Genomic DNA, 23,121 nt, shown 5'->3' on the forward strand with positions numbered 1-23,121 from the left:
CCCGCCGGGCCGGCAGGGGGCAGCACCGCGGGACCGGCCCGACCCGGCCCTTCCGGCGGCGCGGCGGGCGGCGCTGAGTCAGAGAGGCGGCGGCATGCGGGCGGCGGCGGCGCTGGTGTCCGCGCTGTGCTGCGCCCTGGCGCGGGGCTCCGAGGACATCGTTGTGGGCTGCGGTGGCTTCGTCAAGTCTGACGTGGAGATCAACTACTCCCTGATCGAGGTGGGCGCCGGCCCCCGGCCCTGCCCGCAGCGCGCCGCGGCCGGGGGAGGGCGGCGGGCGGCCCGCGCTGCCCGTGCGGTGCCGGTTGCGGGGCTCGGCCCGGGCGCCGGGCGGGCTGCGGATTTCTCGCTATTCCCTGGGGACGTGCGGGTGCTGCAGTGTAAAAGCTCTTGGCTAGAGAATGCCAGGTTCCAGCTTTGCTGGCGGCTTTTAACGTAGCTTGTTTGTCTTTCCTGCGTGTTTCCTTCAGGTGAAGTTGTACACCAAGCACGGCACCCTGAAGTACCAGACGGACTGTGCCCCCAACAACGGGTACTTCATGATTCCCCTCTACGACAAGGTGAGGGACCGAGCAGGAGCTGCCCCTGTGCCCCGGCAGCCTCAGGACACCACCCACCCGCGAAACCTTGGTGCTGGGATGTGATTTGGTTTGGTTCAGACCAAACTTTCAACTGTGTCTTTTCGTACTGTGATGCTTATGTCTCGGTGCCAAGTGTTATCATGAGAAAAAGCCGAGTAACTTCAGCTGTGGTGTTGCACTGGTGCTGTTGGTCTGAAGTTGCCCTTGTTGCTGCCAGCAAACCCTGTGCTAGCAGCTGTGCGAACTGCCCAGAAAGTATGGGCTCCTACAGAGTACACATAAAGCTTTCAGTTATCTACCTATAGAAATCAAAATAAATCGGCATGGGAATGTGTTTTGATATGGCTGAATCAATAATGAATGACTTAATTGCAGAGAGTAAAGATATCTTAAGAAAATAACAGTACAGGAAGCTCAGAATGTGTCAAATGTTTCGTGTCTGTTTAGGCTGGAAAGAAGTTTACATTCAAATTAAATACAAGCTGCCTTCAGATGGTGTAAGTCTTTTGCTCTTTTAAAGGGCTAGTTAACTCAGGGATCAGAAACAGAATCATAGAATGGTTTGGGTTGGAAGGAGGTTTTAAAGATCATCCGGTCCAGCTGCCAAATAAATCCTTCCCTTCCCAACCTGAGAACATAAGATGCTTTCTGATCTCAATGATTTCGTTCTTAGATCTTTGAGCCTTTCCGTGGATGAACTGTAGAACCTATGCGGCAGAACATGTGTGGTGCCCGCAGATTTAAAGAGGATCTCTGTGTAGATTAATACTCTTTTGGTGCAGAGTTTTTAATAGGGTTGAAATTTTGCTATCCCGTTTGGGCAGAATGGTTGAGTGGGACGTCCTAGTGGAAATACTAATGGCTAATTTAGAGCACATCTGTTGGGGCAGGTAGAGGTAGATCTGAACAGTTTCTAACATTGAGCTGCCTAAACATGAGCCAGGTTTGGTCTGGAAGCAGTATAAATATGATGATACATAATTTTTGTTCTTAGCTGGCTGCACATGAGCCCAGCATCCCAGCCTGTCTGGGCAGATATTGTTGCTTCTTTGAACAAAGCATCATAGGTAGGAGGAAAGGAGAATGGGATACTTGAGTCTTGTGTTACTCTCAGCGGCATGATGCTTGTGTTCTGACTTTTTTTTTTTCCTTTCATTTTTCATCCTTTCAAGACATTTCAAACATTCCATCAAGACATTTCATCATTTAAGACGGTTATTGCTTTTTTATTTTTAGGGGGATTTCATTCTTAAAATTGAACCTCCCCTAGGGTGGAGTTTTGGTAAGTGCTTGTATATGTCTTCTTACATATCTTACGTATCTGCAGTGTGGGACTTAACTACCTCTAATTTGCAGTTGGCAGGGAAAATCAAGCACTTTTCAAGAGAGATAAGCCCTACTGTATGGTTTTAATAACTAAAATGTGCTTACTGTACAAAAAGAAAATAAAGCTTTAAGGTAGACACTGACAAAGTAACCCATGAACTGATTTGAAGGAATGTGGGGTTTTGATGGAAGTCGCTACAATAGGAGGGGGAAGAAGGGTTTTCAACATCAGGATTTGCAGGCGCTTTGACTTTGTTGAGGCAAGACTTGCAGAGCAAAACTTGTGGCTTTGAGTTACTGTATGTCTGTAGAAAGTTTTGTAAAGCTAAAGTAGGATTGCTTTGTGACTGCTGTCAGTAACTACCATGACGTTTCGTTGTTCTTCCCTTCCAGAACCAACCAGTGTAGACATCCATGTGGATGGCATTAATGACATTTGCACAAAGGGAGGTGATATTAACTTTGTGTTCACAGGGTTTTCTGTGAATGGAAAGGTTAGAGTCTTTTAACTTTATTTATTCCATCTTATGCTGATTCTACCCGAATAAAAAGCATTCTACTTCCGTTCTGCAAGTCATTTTAATCAATTTACACTCTGGTTTCTTTTAATTTTGACAGGTTCTCAGCAAAGGTCAGACATTAGGTCCTGCTGGAGTCCAGGTTGTACTGAGAAATGCTGGCAGTGAAGTAAACTTACAAGCAACTGTTACACAACCTGGAGGAAAGTGAGTAGGGTGGTGCATACTTAATTCATCTGTTCATTTACACAAGGTTCTTCAGTTCTGCCATATTGGCTGGGATTATAGTAGTTCTGAAATACTTTTTTTCTAACATGTACGTAGAACCTGAATTGTTTTTCTGTAAACAAAGTTTGTGACTGTTTCTGGAGAGCTGTAACCCCTTTCTTGCCTTACAGGTTTGCTTTCTTTAAAGTGCTTCCTGGTGAATATGAAATCTTTGCATCTCATCCTACCTGGATGTTGAAAGAGGTTAGAGCCTACAAAAGTTCTGGTTTACCTGTTTAGTGAGGGTGGACCTGCTAGTCTTGATCAACTGGTGTGAGGAAGGGGTTTTGTGACTGGACAAGGTTAATGGAGTTTTTGTAAATTTAATTTAGGTAGTCAAGAAACTGCCTTGTGCAGGCCCAGTTTGGAGATAGTGGGCCAGCCAGGGAAGGACTGGCAAATGGGCTCTTGCTTTCTGTCTTCTAATCCTATACATTTTGCAGGAGCTTGAATATCGTAGCAGATACTCTGATCCTTCCCTTTCAGGTTGCTTGCTTTTTGAGGAGCTCTGGGATCCTGAGCAATTCTAAATAAGTAAAATAAGAAAAACACTCTTGTGAAGTATCTTTGCTTTAGCGTCTTTGTGTTTTGAATAGCCTGTAGACCCTTTTTGAGTACTGCTGCTCTTGTCTCTGTTTTTCTTGTGGAATATACAGCTTCTGATTGTTACTTCAGTGCTCTAAATGAGGTCTAATGCCTACTCTTGATGGAAATGTATGTGTTTCTGTATTTCAGTCAAACACAGTGGTACGGGTGACAAGTTCTAATGCTTACGCTGCTAGCCCTCTGATTGTTGCAGGCTACAATGTTTCTGGGTCAGTGAGGAGTGATGGAGAACCAATGAAAGGGGTCATGTTTCTCCTTTTCTCTTCTTCGGTCACTAAAGAGGTAATGGCGTATCAGTACCTTTTCAATATGAGTATGGACATAAATAAGAAGCAGCTAAATAGCTCCTAGATACATGTTGCCCTGATACTTATCTCTGTTCTTCATTGAGCTTGGCTTAGAGAAAACATAAACTGTACAACCCCTCAGGCTGTATTTTTTGTTGGTTTTTTTTTTTTTTTTTTCTTAAGTTCCCCCCCCTGCCCCCAACAAGGCAAATACAACATTTGCATGCATGCTGAATTTTCACGACTTCCGTGGAATTACTCAGATCAACAACAGCCATCTGTTTAAATGTTGGCAAACTTGAGGCTTAAGGTCTACGTGGGTTTTGGACACAAGAATGTAGAAAATTCTTTTTATTTCAACTCTTTTGAACTCCTCATTATTCTTTTCAAACAACAGGGTTCCTCAACAATCAGGCTGTTCAGGGGCATAGAAAACTTAATACTTCAACTGAAGCAGGCAACAAGTGCAAAATACAATACGGTTCACAGCATGTTATTGATCTGTATCTTCCATGTGGGTTAGGTTGAGGGCTACGATTGGAAGACAATATTTTTTCAGTTACACCTTTTTGCATGTTAAATGTTGGTTAGTAATATGTTCCCTGGTGAGGATGACACTTCTCCATGGCAAAAGACCAGTTTCTGGAACAAGACACAAGATGTTGCCAGACAAATCTTGAAATTTACTGTACAGTAGCTGTTACGTGTCTTCAGCATGACTTCTTGACTGCTCTTTGCCTTCTTGATGTGAAGACAATGTTCAACAGCTGGTATTGCCACCTTGAAAGTGTGTTATGAAATGAGTGTGAAACATCTGGTCACGTACTGTGATTTGTTATGTAGAGTAGAGCTCTGTTCTATAATGTTAAGCTCGTCCACAGAACTGAAGTCAGTTAATGTTAAGACATGCAGTGCAGTTCTGGGATTATATAGAATATTATATATTTTGAACTGTCCTACATCCTCCCCCACCCCCAAATTTTCTCTGTTCTCGCATGAGAAAAAAAGTTGTATTACATTTATTGCCACAGGATGTTGTGGGCTGCAATATTTCTCCTGTGGATGGATTCCAGTCAAGAGATGAGTCTCTCTCCTATTTATGCAATGTTGTATCAAAAGAAGACGGATCTTTCAGCTTTCTTTCTCTGCCAAGTGGGATATACACTGTGGTAAGTAGCTACAAAGTTCATTGCTTGTCTATCCATTGGGTTGTTACCTTTCATTTTCTACACTAGATCATGCATAACTTTGTAGCTGCTAAAACAGAAAGAGTTGAAATATTTCTAAGTGGATGGAACCTTCAACCTAAAGTATATGACAGTGAAGTAAGTTGCTGTGGTAGGGCTCTGCGGTAGGACTTAGTTGCAAATCAGGCTCTGAATTACCTGAATACATTGGCCAGTCACAGAATAACACCTAGAGGCTGCTGGGACACTGCAAGTTTCACTTGGCTACAGCCACTTCATGTCCTTTAAGCTCTCTGTTTTCTGTTTTGCCCATTCTCATTATTACGTCCGGGCAGTGTGGGAGCACGGCTGTCTGCACGCTGCCTAGAGTGATGGTCCTGCATTCTCAGTCTGCACACTCTAGAAGTGGGATTCAATGTGTTCTTTCATTCCTTTAACCCTTGTAGTGATCATATAGTCTCCTATCTGCAAGCTTTTGCACATCACAGTACCTTTGCTGTATTCTGAGTAGAGGGTTACATTTCCGTCTTTTCAGATAATCTCATATGATTTCCATCAGTTGATCTTGAAATACCACCTTTTTTCTTGTCTCCACCCCTCTCAGTTATTTTTTCCGGATAGTTTGCAGCCCATTGGCTTTTCATAGAGGTGTGTGATGATAATAAACCCATGGAAAATGGTAAAGGAAAACAGTTTTTTTGTCATAGCTTCTTAGGAGTCAAAGCAATGTGTCATCTTTCAGATACCATTCTACAGGGGAGAGAGAATTACCTTTGATGTTGCACCATCTAGACTGGACTTCCTTGTAGAGCATGACAGTTTACAGATTGAGGTAAGGCATTCAGAGGAAATAATCTTTTTGTGCTATTCATTCCCGTCAAAGTATAACTGATTTTAGCAGTAAGTAGGTGTGTTTATAGAAAAACTTCTTCGTAAGAAGTTTGAAGATGTCTGTTACACATACCCTCTTGCACAGCATATAAAGACAGTTTCCAGCATCATGCTGTATTTCTACACTTCAGTCCCTTTTACTAGGAAGAAAAAAACCAGGGAAAAGCTGTGTGCTATGCTCACTTTCATGTCCATGATGTGGACAGGCAGTGATCTTTCAGGTTGTTTAAATTTCCTCATTCAGCGTGCCAGAGCTCTGGAGAAGGGCCTGTAGGTTGTTATGGTTTGCGGAGTGCCTGGTGTGATGGCATTATGATCTGTCATTTGGGCCTTCTGAACTGTAGTGATGCAGATAAACTGAGAATCTCTTCCTGTACATTTTTTTTCCTAAAGCTGGAAATAAATTCCCTTTATATGTATGTGTGTGTGAAAATGGTCACTGTTGATTGCTGTAGGTGTGTGTTTGCTTTTACTGAGTGAAGATTAATGTTAGCTTTTTTCCCATTTCAGCCTGTTTTCCATGTGATGGGTTTCTCTGTCACAGGCAGGGTGTTGAACGGTCCTGAAGGAGAAGGAGTTGCTGATGCCACTGTGACGCTGAACAATCAGATTAAAGGTGTGCACTGGTCTTGGTCTTTGTTGCTACAGAGAAGCCTTTATTAAGCTCAAGTACAGGACATAATACACTACTTTTGTTGCAATTTATTTGAAATATTAAAGTGGTTTTCATGCAGCTGATTAATTTTACATTTTCTGGCTTAGAGGAGAGTATTAGGTGTTCATTTGTTTTGCTGTTGAAGACCTTGTTTTCTTTCAACCATATGCCAGATTGTGCTTTGAAATATGGAAATGAAGACTGGTCTAGTAAAAAAGGCATAGTACTGTCTCTTTGTTGTGCAATGTAAATTAAAAATAGCCTACAGCAGTGCATGCCCTCTGGCTCTTTCAACCCATCAGGATAGACAGTCAACACATGCTCTGTTTTTTTAACTCTTCTTGTTATTTATTACAGTAAAAACAAAAGCTGATGGCTCTTTCCGCCTTGAGAACATAACAACAGGTACATACACAATTCACGCCAGGAAAGAGCATCTGTTCTTTGATACTATTACCGTGAAGATTGCACCAAATACACCTCAGCTAGCAAACATCATTGCAACAGGGTAGGTACTGGTGTCATGATTAAAATGTAATCTGATATGTAGACAAGGTCTTGAAAATGGGTGGTCCTTTCCCATATCATGCCCAGACTTGCATACTGTTGTCAGAAGCTAAGTGTTGCTTGAGAAATTCAAGTTAATAGCACAGCATGAGTGCAGGATAATGTTTTGTCCAGAGTATTTTGCTCAATACTAGTTAAGGTTTAGAGCACCCTCTTAATAACCTCTCCTGTGCAGGTGAAGATGCTAAGACATGGGTATATTGAACAATTTTAGAATGGTATGTGAACCAAGAAAGGAAAAGGGATCATGGTTGTCTGATATGAATTGTCTTTTTCTTGTTTGTCATTCTTTGACTGCTGGGCATAAGCCTGTGTAATGGTGATGGGATGATTTTGGGGGTGTCAGGCTGCGCAGTAGTGGGAGATAGAGTGCAAGCTGAGGAAGACAAAAGGGGCATGGTTCTGTGTCCAGGAGCTTCTCCTAAGGAAGAAATAGTGGCACCCTTTCTGAGAAGTGAAGACTAGGAATTTACTGAAGCAAATGGCAACTAGTTCATACAGACTTAGCTAGCTAATCAGAAAAAATCCCTATGTGCTGTTAAATGATCAGTTACAGGTTTTTGCAGTCACTAAATATGTTGTGCTGTTGAAGGTGAAAAGCAAAGTTTAACAGCTTCTAATTAATTTGTCATATTGTCTTCTGTATTCACAAATGTAGGTGTAGTAGGGTTGTGTTCCAGTGAATTGCCTATCATATTTGAGGTCTTTGACACAAAACATTTGAAACTATTTAAAAACAGAGAGATGGCAAGCCTAAGTCAATTGCCTGCCTAGCCAAAAAATAAAAAAAATAAAGGCTTGAAGTGATTGAGTTGATGTTAGAGAAGTGTGAAGCAAGTTGCTTGCAAATAAAACCATAACATCATGGTGACTTTGTTGTAAAAGAAAAGATCCCATTAATACATTTTGGACTTGTACCTAGTATCTCTTTGATATGAACACTCTTTCAGAAATCCATTCCAATTCATGTGTTAGTACCTCAACATAACAAGGTTTACTTTGTAAGGACATTTTAAAACAAGTATTTTTTTATGAGCTTTGTCAAATCAAGATATTTATTCTGACGGCTCTCTTGTATTTAACAGGTTCAGTGTGTGCGGCCAGATCTCAGTAACTCGTTTCCCTGACACAGTCAAACAGATTAGTAAATACAAGGTAACCATGATGCCTCAGGACAAGGACAAAGCATCACTGGTTACAACAGAAACTGACCCTCATGGAGCATTTTGTTTTAAGGCAAAATCGGGTACATACAATGTTCAGGTAAGAATAAGCTTCCATCTCTTCATTGTAGGACTATTGTGAGGTTTTAGAAGACTTTAAACATTTAATTTCTAAAACTTGAGAAGCTGAGTTTAGATTTTCCTCTTTTTTTTCCTGTTTGCACTATTTAAACAATGACAGTTATTTCTTTTTTTTTTTCCTTAATAATCTGAGATTTGCATGCTTCTTGTCCATTATGCCTGTTAAAAGGAGATCAGGAGATCAGGCCATTGGGGTTGGAAGTTCTTATTTCTCTCCTCTTAGTTGTGATGCCTCTTAGACCACTCCTTATCGTAATGTATTATCTTGTGAGTGAGACATGTAATGTGTGCTTTACTCAGGTGCCTAAATGATTCCTGAGATTATAGATCACAGCAGAACCATCACAAATTTGCATTGTGGGAGGTAGTACAGACTGGAAGATGAGGAAGTGCATGGTTATAAGGCCTCTAACTATCCTCATAGATAATGAAATAGCCTAATGTAAACGCAGGTATATGTGTTGGAAGTGAAATTCACTTAGACTTTTGAAACTGAGCTGTTTGGAGGATTTTGAGCTCAGTTTTATTGCAGTTCTTTGGAGGATTTTTAATACAAAATACTGAAAAGCATATTTGGGAGGCTGGTTTGCTTTGCCTGGGCTTTACAATAAATTTCTATTTTTTTTTTTTATTGCTGAAAAGTGGATTGAACTCAGCAGAAGGGGTGTATTTGGTCTGGTATCTAAAAGCTGATGATGTTTTCATGTCATGTACTCTACAGGTAATTATTCCAGAGGCTGAGACCAGAGCAGGATTGGCTTTGAAACCCAAAATGTTCCCTGTTACTGTTACAGACAGACCAGTAATGGATGTGACCTTCTCTCAGTTTTTGGCATCTGTCTCGGGGAAGATCTCTTGTTTAGGTAAGCCAGTTTTGAAAGTGAAGTGGAAATGGGAACAGAGCAGTTCAGCACTGCACATGTGAATGAGTACTGTTTAGATCAAGACACTTGCTGTGGTTAGCCCCATCAGTAGATAAGTAAAGTTAACTTCCAGCACATAGATAAAGCAGCTCTTTCTTTTGGGAGACGTTACAGCCTGGTAAGTTACCTTAATAAACTGTGGAGTAGAGTTGTCCACCTATTTTTAATACTTGCTAGGAATAAGCAAGCATTCCTTCCTCAGGGAGGAATTCTGACCTGTTTGCCTTCCTCAGAAGATGGGTAAGTACTGGAAGGAAATGCTCCTGGCGGACACTAGGGATACTGTATATCAATCAGAGAAGTACTGGAGGTACAAAAGACATTTTTAGGGAAAAAAAACCACCAAGGTAGTGCATGTAAAAACTTGTAGGATAGAGGGTCAAGCTGTTGACGGAAGCTTGCAATCTCTGTTCTCTTTCATAAGCTTTTTGTCTTTATTTTAGTCTGAGGTTCCTCTCTTCTATTTTCCTTGGATTACCTACTGATTTCAGCGAGTGATGACTGGAGCTTGACTTTTGTGACTTTTTAGCCCTTCCTTTTTCCTCTCTGAATCCTCTCTGCACTTTGTGTTCTGTCTCTCAAGTGTTTAGTGGGCCCTGTAGTCTCTGCCAAGCAAGGTGAACTCTGGGATTTAATGGTGGCCTCTGGTTGTTACTTGCTGTTAGATAATAGGATTAACAGTCGCAGACTTCCTGGAGATTGCAAAAAAGCACTGGTAAACGTGCTTAAGAAATTTTTAATTTTAATTTTAATTAAATTTTTTAATTTAATTAAATTTTTAATTTAATTGGGTTTTAATTGGGAATGATCTCTACTGGAAGAGTGTAATCATTTTAATGTTAGCACACAAGAAGCTTGCTTGGAGTGGAGGTTTGGGAGGCAAAGCTGGCAAGCTGGAATGCAGTCTCATTTTCTGCTGTCTTTTCTGCACAGATGTTTGTGGTGATCTGGTGGTGACGTTACAGTCTGTGAGCCGCCAGGGTGAAAAACGCAACCTGCAGCTTTCTGGAAGCATGGACTCAGTGGCCTTCACGTTTGAAAATGTGCTACCTGGCAAATACAAAGGTAGGGTTATGGAGAACAACTTGAAGTGTTACCTTAGTAGCTAAATTTGTGACTTAATCTGTATAGTTCTGTTATTATTGATACCATATGTTCAACATGGAACTAGTTCTGAAACTTGAGAGAATCTGCAAAAATACTATACAACACTGGATCAGGTTTTCTTAATCTTGTATGTCTAACCCTTTTGTTAGGTAACTGCTCCCCTGTTTTAGGGTCTTCATGGCTGGTGTGAGGGGAGGGACTTTATCATGAACTGACTTGTCGCATGCCTAATGACGGGGGCACACCCTAGCTGTTCTGCTTCCAGAGTACCTCTCCTAAGAGCAATGTGTCTTTTGGCCAGCCTGCCTTGGCCTACTATGAAAATAAATTGTTTCCCAAGGAAAGGTGTAGGGAAGAGTATGTACAGATTGCTCTTCTTATACATGAGCCAGAACATCCTTTCGCCAGGTGAAACTGGAGTTAGGTTCTGATTACCTCTAGGCTTCTTTGACTATCACAGTGGTAGTGCACACTGCAGAACTTTCAGGGTGACCAGACTTCATAATATTTTTTATAATAGCTTTTCTGTTCTGAGCTGTGCTGGATTTCTGGTGATGCCGCAGTGCTGAGAGCCAGGTCTGTTACTGTAGTCATTGTTGTATATCTGGCTTTGAAGATTGTTGTCAGGGAACTTAGAGTGATACAAGCTTTTTATACCACAGAACCTGTCCTTATTCACAGTTTTACGTTACTGAAATGCTTTGTGCGGTGTGTGTTCTAGTAAGCATCGTACATGAAGACTGGTGCTGGAAGAATAAGTCTTTGGAGTTGGAAGTCATGGAGGAAGATGTTTCGGGAGTAGAATTCAGGCAGACTGGATATATGCTGCGCTGTTCTCTTTCTCATGCAATTACACTGGTATGTAGGTAACAAACGTCATTTTTTTAATGAACTTGTGTAGATAGGTTGCATTATACTTGGAATCAAGGCTTTCTCATGTCTCTAGGGAGTCATATAGCACAGCAACACTGATGTTTAGAGTGCTTTGAGATTTGTCTCTTAGTTCTAGTAAAATGGTGTTGTGTTGTTACCTGCTATAAAAGAGAAGCATTAATGTATCTTTAGACAAATACCGTTTTCATTTTGTTGTTTGGTAGTTACTAATAGTGAATTCTGTTGTGGCTTCACAGGAATTTTATCAGGATGGAAACGGACCGGAGAATGTTGGTGTTTATAACCTGTCCAAAGGAGTTAATAGATTCTGTCTTTCAAAGCCAGGTAACAGCTCTAAAATGTTAGTTTTAAAAATGAAAAATAACCAGTCCACTAATACTACTAGGCATTAAAAAAATAAAAATTTGTTGTTTCTGAGGGGCATTGTTTTATTTACATCTGTATATAAATGTCCCATTCTAAGTTTTTAGAATTCTGCTACTATATAGTCCTTCACCTAAATACAGATTACAGAAGGAAAATAATTTTTTTTTTTACTTGGTGAAAGGCTTTGATCTCTTATGAATGAATAGCATGTTAAAATAATCTTGTTCATATGGTTTCTATTTGTCAGTCACGTTAGAATGTTTCATTTAAATACAGGGTTCTTGAGGGATAATCGTTGAAAGTATTGCAGGCTTATCTGTAATAGGAAAAAAGAATGTTTTAAGATTAGATTATTTTTTTTTCTCCTTTCGGTGTCTTAGAGCTAATACTCTGTATGGCCCCTTTGCTAAACAGTTAACAAATCTATTTGGTTTTGATTCAGTTTTCAGCTTTGTACATTTCATCCTTAGAACCAGTGGTCTCATTCACAATACAGTAATACAGTGGTTCTGTAATCAGTCAAAAGGTATCAGTGGTGGGACATTAACAGGTTACTTATGAGCTTGTTTGGTTTTTTATGTTTGTAATTATGTAATGATACTTAATTGTGTTTTGTATTGATGTACATTAGAAACTCTGTGCAGCTTCCAGTAGTGATCTGTGACTACACAGAGGTGAATTAATTTACAAGTGTCTATGTGAAAGGCAGTAGACACATAGTCAAATTCTGTAATTTTTCTGTATCTCAGGTCACATGTGATCTGAGAATTCAGCCAACACAGTAAGCTTGACTTTTTTCAGTGGACCATTCTCTGACTTCACATTTACAGGTGTATATGAAGTGACCCCACGTTCTTGCCACCAGTTTGAACATGAGTATTACACTTATGACACGTAAGAGCAACATCTGATTTTGATCTTAAAACTGTCAGTGTGCTTTCATAAAGCTTCCTCCTGCTGCAGCTGCTTGCTTTCAGCAATTCAGGATGTGTTGCTAGGACTGTCTCTAACCGATAGAGGGAAGCTTTAGCAAAGTGTATCAGATGTGTTCTCTTGGTGTTTCTAGTCTTAAAAAAAAAAATGAAGTCAACTAATGGTAGGCATTAAAGATGCTTCTGCAACTTCAAATGCATAGTTTTGTCAGCCTTCTCTCCGTTGAATGTTCTTTAGCTTTGTAACGAAGGAGAGAGATTTCAGTGGAAACAGTTGATCACTTGTAAGAGCTGAAATGCAAAAGGTAGGATAGTAAGTTTACCAAGAAGCATATGCTACCGTTGTACGTCCCTAGTGCCATGACTCTGGCTTGATTCTGCTCACCTCAGTTTTTGCACCGGTAAGCAGTGCTGATCTTCCTGTCAGCCGTGTTTTATTAGTTAGTTAGAGGTTATGGTCTGTCAATGTGCTTAATGGCACCTTGCTTCCAAAAAAGAGGTTTTCTGCTCCCAGACTACATCTAATTCATGAAAATGGCAGAAAACACATTCTGCATTAAAATCTGATTGTTTTCTGCTGTGTTATTGAATTCAAAGTACTTCAAAGAGAGATGTATGTTGAAGATGAGAGCCAGCAGTGGGTGAATGGATAGAAGCAGAAACCCTCTTTTGGCAGCAAAGCAACATTAGACTTGGGGCACCTTGGTGAACTATGTCAAATATGACGAAGTTTTGAGTGTCCTTCTGCTGGGTGTAAAGGTATTGTGCATATGAAATCAATCAAATCAGCTTTAGCTTGAGACGAGGCACAGAGGAAGGAACTAATTTGGCCAATGTCGTGCAGTGCTTTGGGATTCAGAGCTGGAAAATGCTCCCTTTCTGACATGCTATCATCTCAGCGCTACAGCTTTGCTGTGTCATTTCTATATCATCTATTATAAAGTGCTTTAAACTTAGGGATGGGAGCACAAAATCTGCTAAATAAGATTTGGTTATTTTCTTTAGGAGGGGGATCTTGAATTCATCTCTTTGTTGCTTTGATTTACAGGTCCTCTCCTAGTATACTGACGCTCACCGCAGTTCGACACCATGTCCTTGGCACGATTATAACAGATAAACTGATGGATGTGACTGTTACCATCAAGTAAGAACAAAGAAATCTTTCGGCTATAAAAAGTGGAAGAAAAAGACATCTCTCATAAAGTTTTACTCTGGTTTTAATACTTCTGTGGCTGCTTTTGAAGGGGATGGCATCCAACTAGACTTCGAGGTTTTTGTGCTAAGCTGTGCTTTGAGTTCTTTATAGGTAGATAAATAATTCACAGCCCTCATTTTGCACATTGTCACTTCATTTCAGTGTAGCCCCTTTCCACTTGTGTGTCATGGTAAAAAGGTACGATTTTCTGAGGTTTCAATACAGAATTCAGAGGATATTGTTTTAGCTTAGGTCAGAGCTCTTTAGCACAGGCATCTGTTTTTTTGCTTTTTGTTTCCTCAGAATGAGAATCCACTCCTTTAGAGCATTGTTACTGGTGTGAAGAGGGTTATAAAAGGAAAACCATGCAGAGTGATTACATACTAATGTGCCAATTTATGTTTAGCTGAACAGACAGCTCACTAGGGAGCACTGATTTGTGAACAGCTTTAATTGTATGAGGTGCCAGATCTGCCTGGAAGTGTCTGATAATGATGAGTGCTTTATTAATGCTCTGCTGATGTCTACTTGGTCTAGACTATGGGTTCTCAAACTTATATGAGTGTAGAAGACATCTTTTCAGAGAATAAATTATCTGCAGAGCACTGCCTCGAGTTCCCTGAGTTTAATGAACCTGTAACTGCAACTACTGGGCAACTGCAGCAGCTGGAAAAGAAACATTGAGACAGCAGAGAGCTATTAGGATTTTAAAAACAACTTAGTGAGTAGGGGAATATTATACTGACCTAGGGTGGTTGGATTTTTGAGACTATTGGCAAGTACTTTTAAGGCAGCTCAGTTGCTGCAGGTTGTCTCTGTTCAAGCCTGCCTGAAGCTTTTCAGCCAAAGTCCAATTTGTGAACTGTCGTCAACGTAAAAGGAACAGCTCTGGATTTAAAAGCAAGCCAGTTTTTTTACAAGTCTGTGTTTGTATACCAGATCCATGGCACTGACCTGTTAACTTTCAGTTAACCAAAAAAACCCCAAACAACCCCAACCAAAAATGAAGCTGATATTTCACAATTTTTGATGATGGCTTGTTATGTTTGAAAAATGAGACAGTAATAATTTATTATGACTATCATGAGACTGGGTGTGTCTGTACAGGTTTTTAATAGGTTTTAAGACAATATATTTTTTAAATACATTTCTGTGTTGCCTCTGGACTGCAGAGAATGAGTTTAAAGCCTTGATGAAATTTAGTGTTAGAGCAACAATATCTGTTTCTCTTAAAAAAACCCAGAATGTAGGTGAAGACTGAAGCAGGAGACAGAACTATCCTGCCTATCCTGATCGTCTAAAGTGTTTGCAGGAAAAGTAATAGTGATCATTTCAGCTCACTTCTCAGAGAATTTTGCAATGTTCTGTGACAGTTTTTCAGACTGTTGTAGAAGAGGCAGAAGATAAGATAGAAAGGATGGTTGGAAACTAGAAGGAATTGGTAGAAAAAAAAGAGGATGTAAGATCAGGGAAAATGAAATGAGATGCATTGTTCTGAGCTGATTTAAAGAATTTGATTAAACTTAAACTAGCAATCTGTTCGCTGGAGAGTGACAAGATAGCTGGATAGTTCAAGTGTATCGGGTAGATAGGTTAGAGCTTTTCCTGGGAATTGCAAGCAATTGGTAGTACTTAGTTGTGATAGGAGTTACTTTCTTCTTGTATACTCCTGAGAGGTAGTTCTGAGGGGAAGTTCCTAGTACTGAAAAAAACCACCTTACCAGTCTTTTTGTTGGTTTTGTATAACTCATCCTTTCTGTATTAAGCATGTTCACCGGTTTGGAATTCCAGGCTTTTTCTTTTACAAGAGGGCTCTTGTAAAGGTACTGGTCCTTTGACTTAAAAATCTACCACTGCTGCTGGCTTGCCTGTGGGAGGTTATTGCCCCCGCAGTAGAGCTGGTGCCTGGTAACTGGTACAAAATCAAGACTCAACCTAACCAAAACCTAAGCTAAGCTGAGATGTGCTGGACACTGCGAACTGGTTGATGTGTAGGCATGTGACTCTGGTTCTGCAGTGGGATGCTGAGGCATGGCAGAGGGGGAGAGGAAGCAAGAGGGCTGTACATTTCTTGAAATGGTTTATAGTGTCATAGGGCAGGATTTATGAGAGTTGCAAGTAGGTCCTTTCCTGATAGGCCGGGTAGGTTACCTGTAGTGCCTGTGAATGAGCCTTTCTACTGGTAACTGGTTGATATGGAGGCTAGAAGTTTTAGTTCTGCTTGGAATAAATAACAAAATTAAAAAGTAATGGATTTAAAAAAAGTATTCCTGGGACTTGCCTGCTGTGGTAGTAATTAACAGGTATTACAAACTCTTACCCCTCCATGTGAAAGGAGGTGATTTTGTTTTCTTCTCCATGTTTCAGGTCATCCATTGACAGTGAACCTGCCTTAGTTTTAGGGCCCCTGAAATCGGTACAGGAGTTACGCAGGGAGCAGCAGCTGGCAGAAATTGAGACCCGCCGACAGGAGAGAGAAAAGAAGGGTCAGGAGGAGGAAGGAACAAAGCCTCCAGTGCAAGAAATGGTGGAGGAACTCCAAGGACCATTCCTATATGAATTTTCATACTGGGCAAGGTAATACCAAGCTCTGGTGGACAAGGTGTATTCTTCGTACTGTTGTCTGGTGTTTCCACCAGACAGAATAGTGGCATGTTCCATACAGGAAAGGGCTGCTGTATGGGTACCTGTGCCTGGGTACCTGTGCCTGTGTTGACTGTGAGCTAAATGGAAACTAGCACTACATTAATATGAATTTTGCTTAGGTTATTGTTGATGCTTTTTGCTTGGGTGTTTAGATGGATTCTTGGGTCAATATACAGTACTGTGTTCTACATGAGAGCTACTAATTCCATTTTTTTTCCAATTTGTGTTTTACAGATCTGGAGAGAAAATTACTGTGACACCATCATCAAAAGAGCTGCTTTTCTACCCGCCTTATGTGGAAACAGTTGTTAGTGGAGGTAAATATAAATAAAATCTAGTTTGAAAGGAGTAGATTTTTAAGGCAGAAATGTGTCCTTATAGATGAACGTATGAATAGCTCTTCAAAGGTAACGTTAGGAAAGTTCCAGTTGCAACTGTTTCTTCCGGCTGATTTCATTTCGGAATTTGGAAGCATGGGTATCTGGTAGCGGGTGCAGGTACAGTTTTTATCAGCAGAATATGCTTCCAAGTGCTGAAAGACCACCTGACAGAAGAGGAGGAGCTAGATTTTTGGATATTATACCACATTTTCAGAATTGCTCATATTAGTCTTGTCTAGAAAAATAGTTGTGCAAAGCAGTGCTTGTATTTTGGGTTTGTTACTAAATTCCAGTTTCTGTTAAGTTTTCTTCATAGTAAGTTACAATAATAGAAGTATTCACAAAAAAATTAAAATTCAAAGTTGTTGGGGTTATCGTGAGTCAGTTGATGCTACATGTTAAGTCAGTGTCCATCTTGCCCTCAGGTTTACCTCTTTTAAAATCACAAGAAAATGTTAGGTACCCCTAAGAGATGTGCCTCTTTGTTGTGCACATTCTAAATACACTGGGGGGGGTGGGAAATAAAAAAATTTACTTATGTTATTAAACATGGCATATGCTGACCTGAAATTGATCTCCAAAAATTTTGTCCAAGTTCAGTCTAGTATAAGTTAGAAAGGAGTATTTTGGAATCTTCTCCATGTGGCTGCAGTATATGTAACTTAATGAATCTTCAAAGTACTTAGCAGAGATGTCCTTATAGTTTTGGATAGTTATTGATTTTTGGGAATGTTCAAATGTTTTAAGATGTGTTGAGAGACCATACAATCACGTGGGTTGATCTCTTATTCTAAAGTAAAAGAACATCAGCTGAGCACTTTGGAAGTAGTTAAACTCTTGCTGTAAGACAGAACAGTGAGTGTATTTTTGACTTACTTGTTTGTCTTAAATCCGCTTTGCAACGACCAAGAGAGTTGTCCTGGAAAGCTGATAGAGATTCATGGAAAAGCAGGCTTGTTTCTGGAAGGGCGAATTCATCCTGAATTGGAAGGTGTTGAGATTGTCATTGGTGAAAAGGGAGCAACTTCCCCGCTCATCACAGTTTTCACTGATGACAAAGGGGCTTACAGGTAATTAATGGATTTATTTTGATCTGGATTCTTTCGTTAAAGTGCAACGGTGACTTGACAAGGTGTATGTGATATCAAAGTGCTTTTTTAAAAAAAACTTATTCTTTCCTTTTATTTGAAGTGTTGGGCCACTCCACAGTGACTTGGAATACACAGTTACTGCTCAGAAAGAAGGATTTGTTTTGACTGCAGTGGAAGGAACAATTGGGGACTTCAAAGCTTTTGCTCTTGCTGGGGTGACGTTTGAGGTAATGTTCTAAACACTTTGGGTTCTGAATGAATAGTGTTTGCAGTTATAGCTAGACAGGCAAAAATCATAACCCACGTCTCCCAGTCAAACACAAGTAGGTGTGGGATTTGGGGATAATATTGTCCTGGGGAAACAGATCTCAGTGGATGAGCCTGATTGTAGACCATGACTTGCCGTGCAGAAGATATTTTGGAAGATTGGAAAGTTAGAGCCTGCAGTCCAGAAGACAGGTTTTATTTGCTTTTGTAGGGTGGACCACCTTATCTTAATGAGTTTTATCCATCCAGGTGATTTTTTTCATGTACAGTCTGGTCCAACTAGTGCCTGGTTCTAGTCTTTGGTATACTTAAGATGTGCAGGGGGCCACAACAATGAAGTGATAGAGGATGACTGTTCTGGTGATACATGCTATGTGTGGTTGTGACTGCCTAGGTGTTGAGAGCATGAGCTTCTGTAGCCCTGTAGTCTTGCAGAAGAAGTTACATTGCAGATGTGGCTGGTTTTTTCTGCTTACAGCTGAGTGCTCAGAGCCAGAGCAAGGGGCTTCTGGATTGAACCCTTTGTAAAGCAACCCTCACTTCCATTTAAAACTACTGCTTTTTCAAAACAGATCAAATCGGAGGATGACCAGGCTCTTGCTGGAGTTCTCCTGTCTCTCAGTGGAGGGGTATTTCGGTCCAACCTCCTTACGCAGGATAATGGCATGCTGACTTTTTCCAATCTGGTAAGTTGAATTGGAATCTTCTGAATGTGGCTGCATGCGCGATGCTGTGTTACTTTTCCCTCAAAAAAAGGGATGCTGTTGGCTCTCTTCAGTGGCAGGGGGATGCATGGTCTCCCTTGAAATTGTAACCCACAATTGAGAGTTGTAGGTCCCTTGCAGTGGACAGCACTTAAAATCTTAGCAAGTGAAAGATGTGAAATCAAACCTGGCAAGAGATTTCTCCCCAGCGTAGTAGATTATGTTGATTGATCTCAGTTCCTAATTTGCACTCTGTAAACATGAAACAAGCCAATTTCTTGATGATCATTTGAGACTCTTTAGAGGAAAGAAATCTAATTAGATTATTGATCTGTATATGTGTGTAGACATGCCTAAATAGTTTCCTTGAGGACATCCTTCTCTCCTGGTCACCTTCCTGTCCTTGAGGTCTTGTGGGAAGGTTTTAGGGCCATAGTTTCCTTTCCCTCTTCAGGCTTTATCACCTGGTGGAGTTCCATTGATGTATTGTCCAATGTGCTCCCGGTTTTTCAGCTCTCACGTTTTCCGACCAGTTTAACCTACGGTTGGGACAAAGAACTTGAGCTCTTCAGGGAGCTCTTGCAGAAACATAATTGTTTGGAGTTTGTGAATTTTTGTGTCGCTGTCAGTAAACAGCTTGTTTTATGCCTGTTTGCAGAGCCCAGGGCAGTATTATTTTAAACCTATGATGAAAGAGTTTCGCTTTGAACCATCATCACAGATGATTGAAGTGCAGGAAGGACAAAATCTTAAAATTCGGATAACTGGTTACAGAACAGCTTACAGGTCAGTAAGAGCTGAAATGCCGTGCAAAATGCTGCGTACTGTATCAGGATGCATTATGCAAAATATGTATTTTCTCCTGATACACCTCCGTCCTGGAGGTTTGGAAGGTACTTTTGAAGGCACAATTCAACTATTATAGTGTGTTTAAGTACTTTTTGTATCCTTTTCTCATGTGTGTGGGTGTATAGCTAAGCCCAGATGGCAGGACTGTAAGGAGAAACATTGCTATGAAAGCACTGTGTTAGTGGCACTGGAAGTCGCTTGTGCTATGTCCAGTGGGAGAGGAGAGGACTATTCTAGGGATGGTAGAGCAATTCAGGTGTCTGATTTCAAGATCCATACTTTCCTTGCCCTCAGGTGTAAGTGCTGCTGTTCATGGAGGTCAAGGAACTTGGATTCCCGAAGTTGTGCTCTGAACTGCAGCGAATTCTAATGCTTGAAGCAGTTTTACATATACATTATAAATTCCTGTTTCCTTCTCCATGCTATGATAATATATTAAGTACTTTTTCTGTCAGTTACGGTAATAAAATGTCTTTTAAAATGTCCATTAAAACAGCATCTGCACATCTGTAGCAATTGGTTCTCTTTCTACCTTTAGCTGTTACGGCACAGTTTCTTCTTTAAATGGAGAGCCTGAGCAGGGAGTCTCTGTAGAAGCTGTGGGGCAGAAGGACTGTAGCATCTATGGAGAAGACACAATAACTGATGAAGAGGGCAAGTTCAGGCTACGTGGCCTTCTGGTAAGGATTAGGATGCTCTTTATCATTTACTTTGATGTTAGTATGATAGTGGAGCAATAAAATGTGTTTTATTAATTAGCTACCGATTTCTGTTTTCCCATCACTTTTGCTAGCTCGGATTCCCTTGAGTCGCTCTGTGTTAGGAAACACTGTCATGTAATGAACATTCATTCTAGCAAAAGCAGGGGAAAAACTTTTAGTATAAACCCGTGGAACTTGGAGCCAGCATACTGTTATGGCCTCCCACAAACACTGAGCAGTTTGCATGACATGACATGGGCCCCCGATCGATGTACCGAATGTGTCTGACAGCTGTTCAGCGGCGCTCAGGTGTTATAGTGGGGAATTTTCTTAGGCAAAAGAATTTGGGGAAGCATTTAGTTTCTCCTGTGAAAACACTGTGACAGTGCATTTTTAGCAGGATATTGGGTGGATGTATGATGTTGATTGTACAGCATGTATGTGAAGTAAGCTGTTCTGAAGGAAATGTGGAGGCTGAATTTTATGGCATCAGTATGTATGGAGTAAGCAATTTGCTGTAGCAGAAAGCAGTGTTTGATCAGGTTTTATTCTTGTTATATGCATTTTCTTTGAAGCTAAAACACTTCACAGCAGATGATTTCTTTTAATACTGTAATGTAATAAGCTGGTGACATTTCTATGATAACCCTTTTGTAATTTCTATCAGTAAACGCCCTTAATAGTGTTAGTGAGCTGGATTTTCTATTTGGGATAAGGAAAACTTTAACTGGATAGAGTTAGATCTGTTTGGGTGCTGTATCTTAAATGGAATGTTAGAAAATTCTCTTACAGTTTTCTAAAATTCAAGTATGTATTATTCAGTGTTGGGATTTATCATCTGACTGTTGCTTTTAGCCTGGTTGTGTGTATCATGTCCAACTTAAAGCTGAAGGCAATGATCACATTGAAAGAGCTTTACCACAGCATCGGGCAATTGAGGTAATTTTTTCTTTTTTTGTAGTATCACTTAAATGCGAAATGCATCTGTCTAGGCATTATGTCTGTTCTATCAGCAGCAATGTAGTTGAATGCATTTTGTTCAGACAAGTGGCTCTCAGCAAGTTAGCTCCCTAAATATAGTCCCTGTATTGCATGCCAGCATCATAGTTTAAAACAGAAGTAAAATAAAGCCTAAGTAATAAACAAGTCAAAAGAATTCTCTCACAGTCACGAAAACTATACATCAGGAAACGAGAATAAATGTATAAATACTTTTCAGCATTTCTTTATGACGTGGAACAAAGCAGTAGTGACTTGAGGATGCCATAAATTCTCATATTGTTATCTCTTCGTATTTATGGATTGATAGATAACTCTTGTTATGCTTTATTTGGTCCAAATCCCGCAGTCTTGATGTAGGTGAAATTGTCATTCAGACTAGCAAATCTTTATAGGATGTAATAACAACTCTGAATTGAAAACTAATGAAATCTTGTTAAATATTCCTCTGTCCTCTGTCCTTACAGATTCAGATTAGCTGTCTTGCTTTTATCTCTTGACATCCAGCAAAGGTTAATTAGCCTTTGTTACCTGTCCGGAACTTTTCAGTGGGAGGTGGTGGTTGTTTGAGCTCAGACACCCACCTGACCAGGGTTTCCTCATTTGAAGCAAAACAGAAGGGCAGAAATCTTTCAAGACCTTAGTGTCTTCCTGCGGCTGGTTAGGAAGGGGAAGGAAGTGGCAACCCAAATGCCAGAAAATCATATGAAGGTTATGTACTGCAAGTGACAGCTGTACACAGTAACTTGTACTACTAGGATCCTGGCTAGCCTGCCATTTTCTCAGCAGAGAGAAGTGTTTGAAAGCCACCTGCAGGAAAGATGTCCAGCCTCCGTGGTGCCAGACTGTTGATGTGGCATCTGGCCTAACCCTAACCTGTCTGTTACTACAGTTATTATTTGAGTAAATGTCTTTTCTTACTCTGATCAGAATTCAGATTGGGAAACACAAACATTTCTTATTTTAAACCATTTTGAAGAATATAAAGTTACAGATTTTTGTAGGTTGTATTATGATATGAGGATATTCCTCATTAATCAACTGTATAAACATTGTAGCATAGTAATCTGCATCTCTCAGCACTAATGCAAAATACTGAGGCCGGTGTTCAGGTATCAGTCAGTCTTGTGTATGTAACTCATCCTCTTCCAAAATAATGTATGATTTTGATACTTCTTCAATTTTTAGTTTTAACTAAATGCCATCAGGATTCTGCTGGTAATGCACAGGTCTGTAATTGTGAGCTGTGCACTCTGGAGGAAAAGTACTTGCAACTGGAAAACCTTCAAGTTTCCCTGTGGTTAGCATAGAACAAAATTCACTTTTTGTGAAAAATTATGAGCACTGTTTGTGTTGTACTAACTGTCCTCTGTTAACTGCTCCTCTGGGTAAAAACATGGCTGTGTTTTATGTTGCAGGTTGGGAACAGTGACATTGAAGATGTTAACATTATAGCGTTCCGGCAGATTAACCAATTTGATTTAAGTGGAAATGTAATTACATCTTCTGAATATCTCTCCACATTATGTGTAAGTTCAAGTCTTTCATCTTTGTCAAGTGTATTTGCCATTGGTTTCTCAATTATTTTTTTTTGCAGCGTCACTGGAAGTTGTTCAGTAGCCAGAGCACACCTTTAATTCAAATTATGACTAATACTTTAATGGAGGTGAATTTGAATTCCAGATAGAATTAAGATTCTAGTGTTCCTAACTGTTTTGCTTTAATATTTCCATTTTTCATGTGAATATGTTTAAGAAGTACTTTCTTAGGTTGGCCTGTATGTTTCTGGCTCTTCTTCCTTGATTAGGGATGCCCTGTCCGTAGGGAGAGCAAGACACCAGGGGTGAAATGAGTCCTCTCTATCAGAGATCTGCATTC

The 23,121-nt window shown here is 40.3% G+C and overlaps 1 protein-coding gene across 1 annotated transcript in view; it reads left to right on the forward strand.

Moving 5' to 3' along the window:
* Positions 1-55: 55 nt before the first annotated feature.
* LOC130147388 (BOS complex subunit NOMO1) overlaps positions 56-23,121 on the forward strand; it is a 28,785-nt gene continuing 5,719 nt past the window's right edge. The window contains exons 1-27 of the mRNA XM_056334408.1: positions 56-220; positions 471-560; positions 1,818-1,863; positions 2,301-2,401; positions 2,526-2,632; positions 2,824-2,896; positions 3,428-3,580; positions 4,617-4,754; positions 5,515-5,604; positions 6,174-6,279; positions 6,676-6,826; positions 7,971-8,148; positions 8,911-9,052; positions 10,046-10,177; positions 10,941-11,077; positions 11,350-11,437; positions 12,310-12,373; positions 13,460-13,555; positions 15,974-16,183; positions 16,487-16,569; positions 17,543-17,702; positions 17,824-17,950; positions 18,563-18,676; positions 19,353-19,480; positions 20,082-20,223; positions 21,100-21,183; positions 22,662-22,772. Of these exons, the coding sequence (XP_056190383.1) occupies positions 95-220; positions 471-560; positions 1,818-1,863; positions 2,301-2,401; positions 2,526-2,632; positions 2,824-2,896; positions 3,428-3,580; positions 4,617-4,754; positions 5,515-5,604; positions 6,174-6,279; positions 6,676-6,826; positions 7,971-8,148; positions 8,911-9,052; positions 10,046-10,177; positions 10,941-11,077; positions 11,350-11,437; positions 12,310-12,373; positions 13,460-13,555; positions 15,974-16,183; positions 16,487-16,569; positions 17,543-17,702; positions 17,824-17,950; positions 18,563-18,676; positions 19,353-19,480; positions 20,082-20,223; positions 21,100-21,183; positions 22,662-22,772 (3,177 nt within the window). The 5' untranslated portion in view covers positions 56-94. The remainder of the gene's footprint in view (positions 221-470; positions 561-1,817; positions 1,864-2,300; positions 2,402-2,525; positions 2,633-2,823; positions 2,897-3,427; positions 3,581-4,616; positions 4,755-5,514; positions 5,605-6,173; positions 6,280-6,675; positions 6,827-7,970; positions 8,149-8,910; positions 9,053-10,045; positions 10,178-10,940; positions 11,078-11,349; positions 11,438-12,309; positions 12,374-13,459; positions 13,556-15,973; positions 16,184-16,486; positions 16,570-17,542; positions 17,703-17,823; positions 17,951-18,562; positions 18,677-19,352; positions 19,481-20,081; positions 20,224-21,099; positions 21,184-22,661; positions 22,773-23,121) is intronic.

This window comes from Falco biarmicus, chromosome 4, assembly GCF_023638135.1.
Source record: "Falco biarmicus isolate bFalBia1 chromosome 4, bFalBia1.pri, whole genome shotgun sequence".
In the NCBI taxonomy this organism is placed as follows: domain Eukaryota; kingdom Metazoa; phylum Chordata; class Aves; order Falconiformes; family Falconidae; genus Falco; species Falco biarmicus.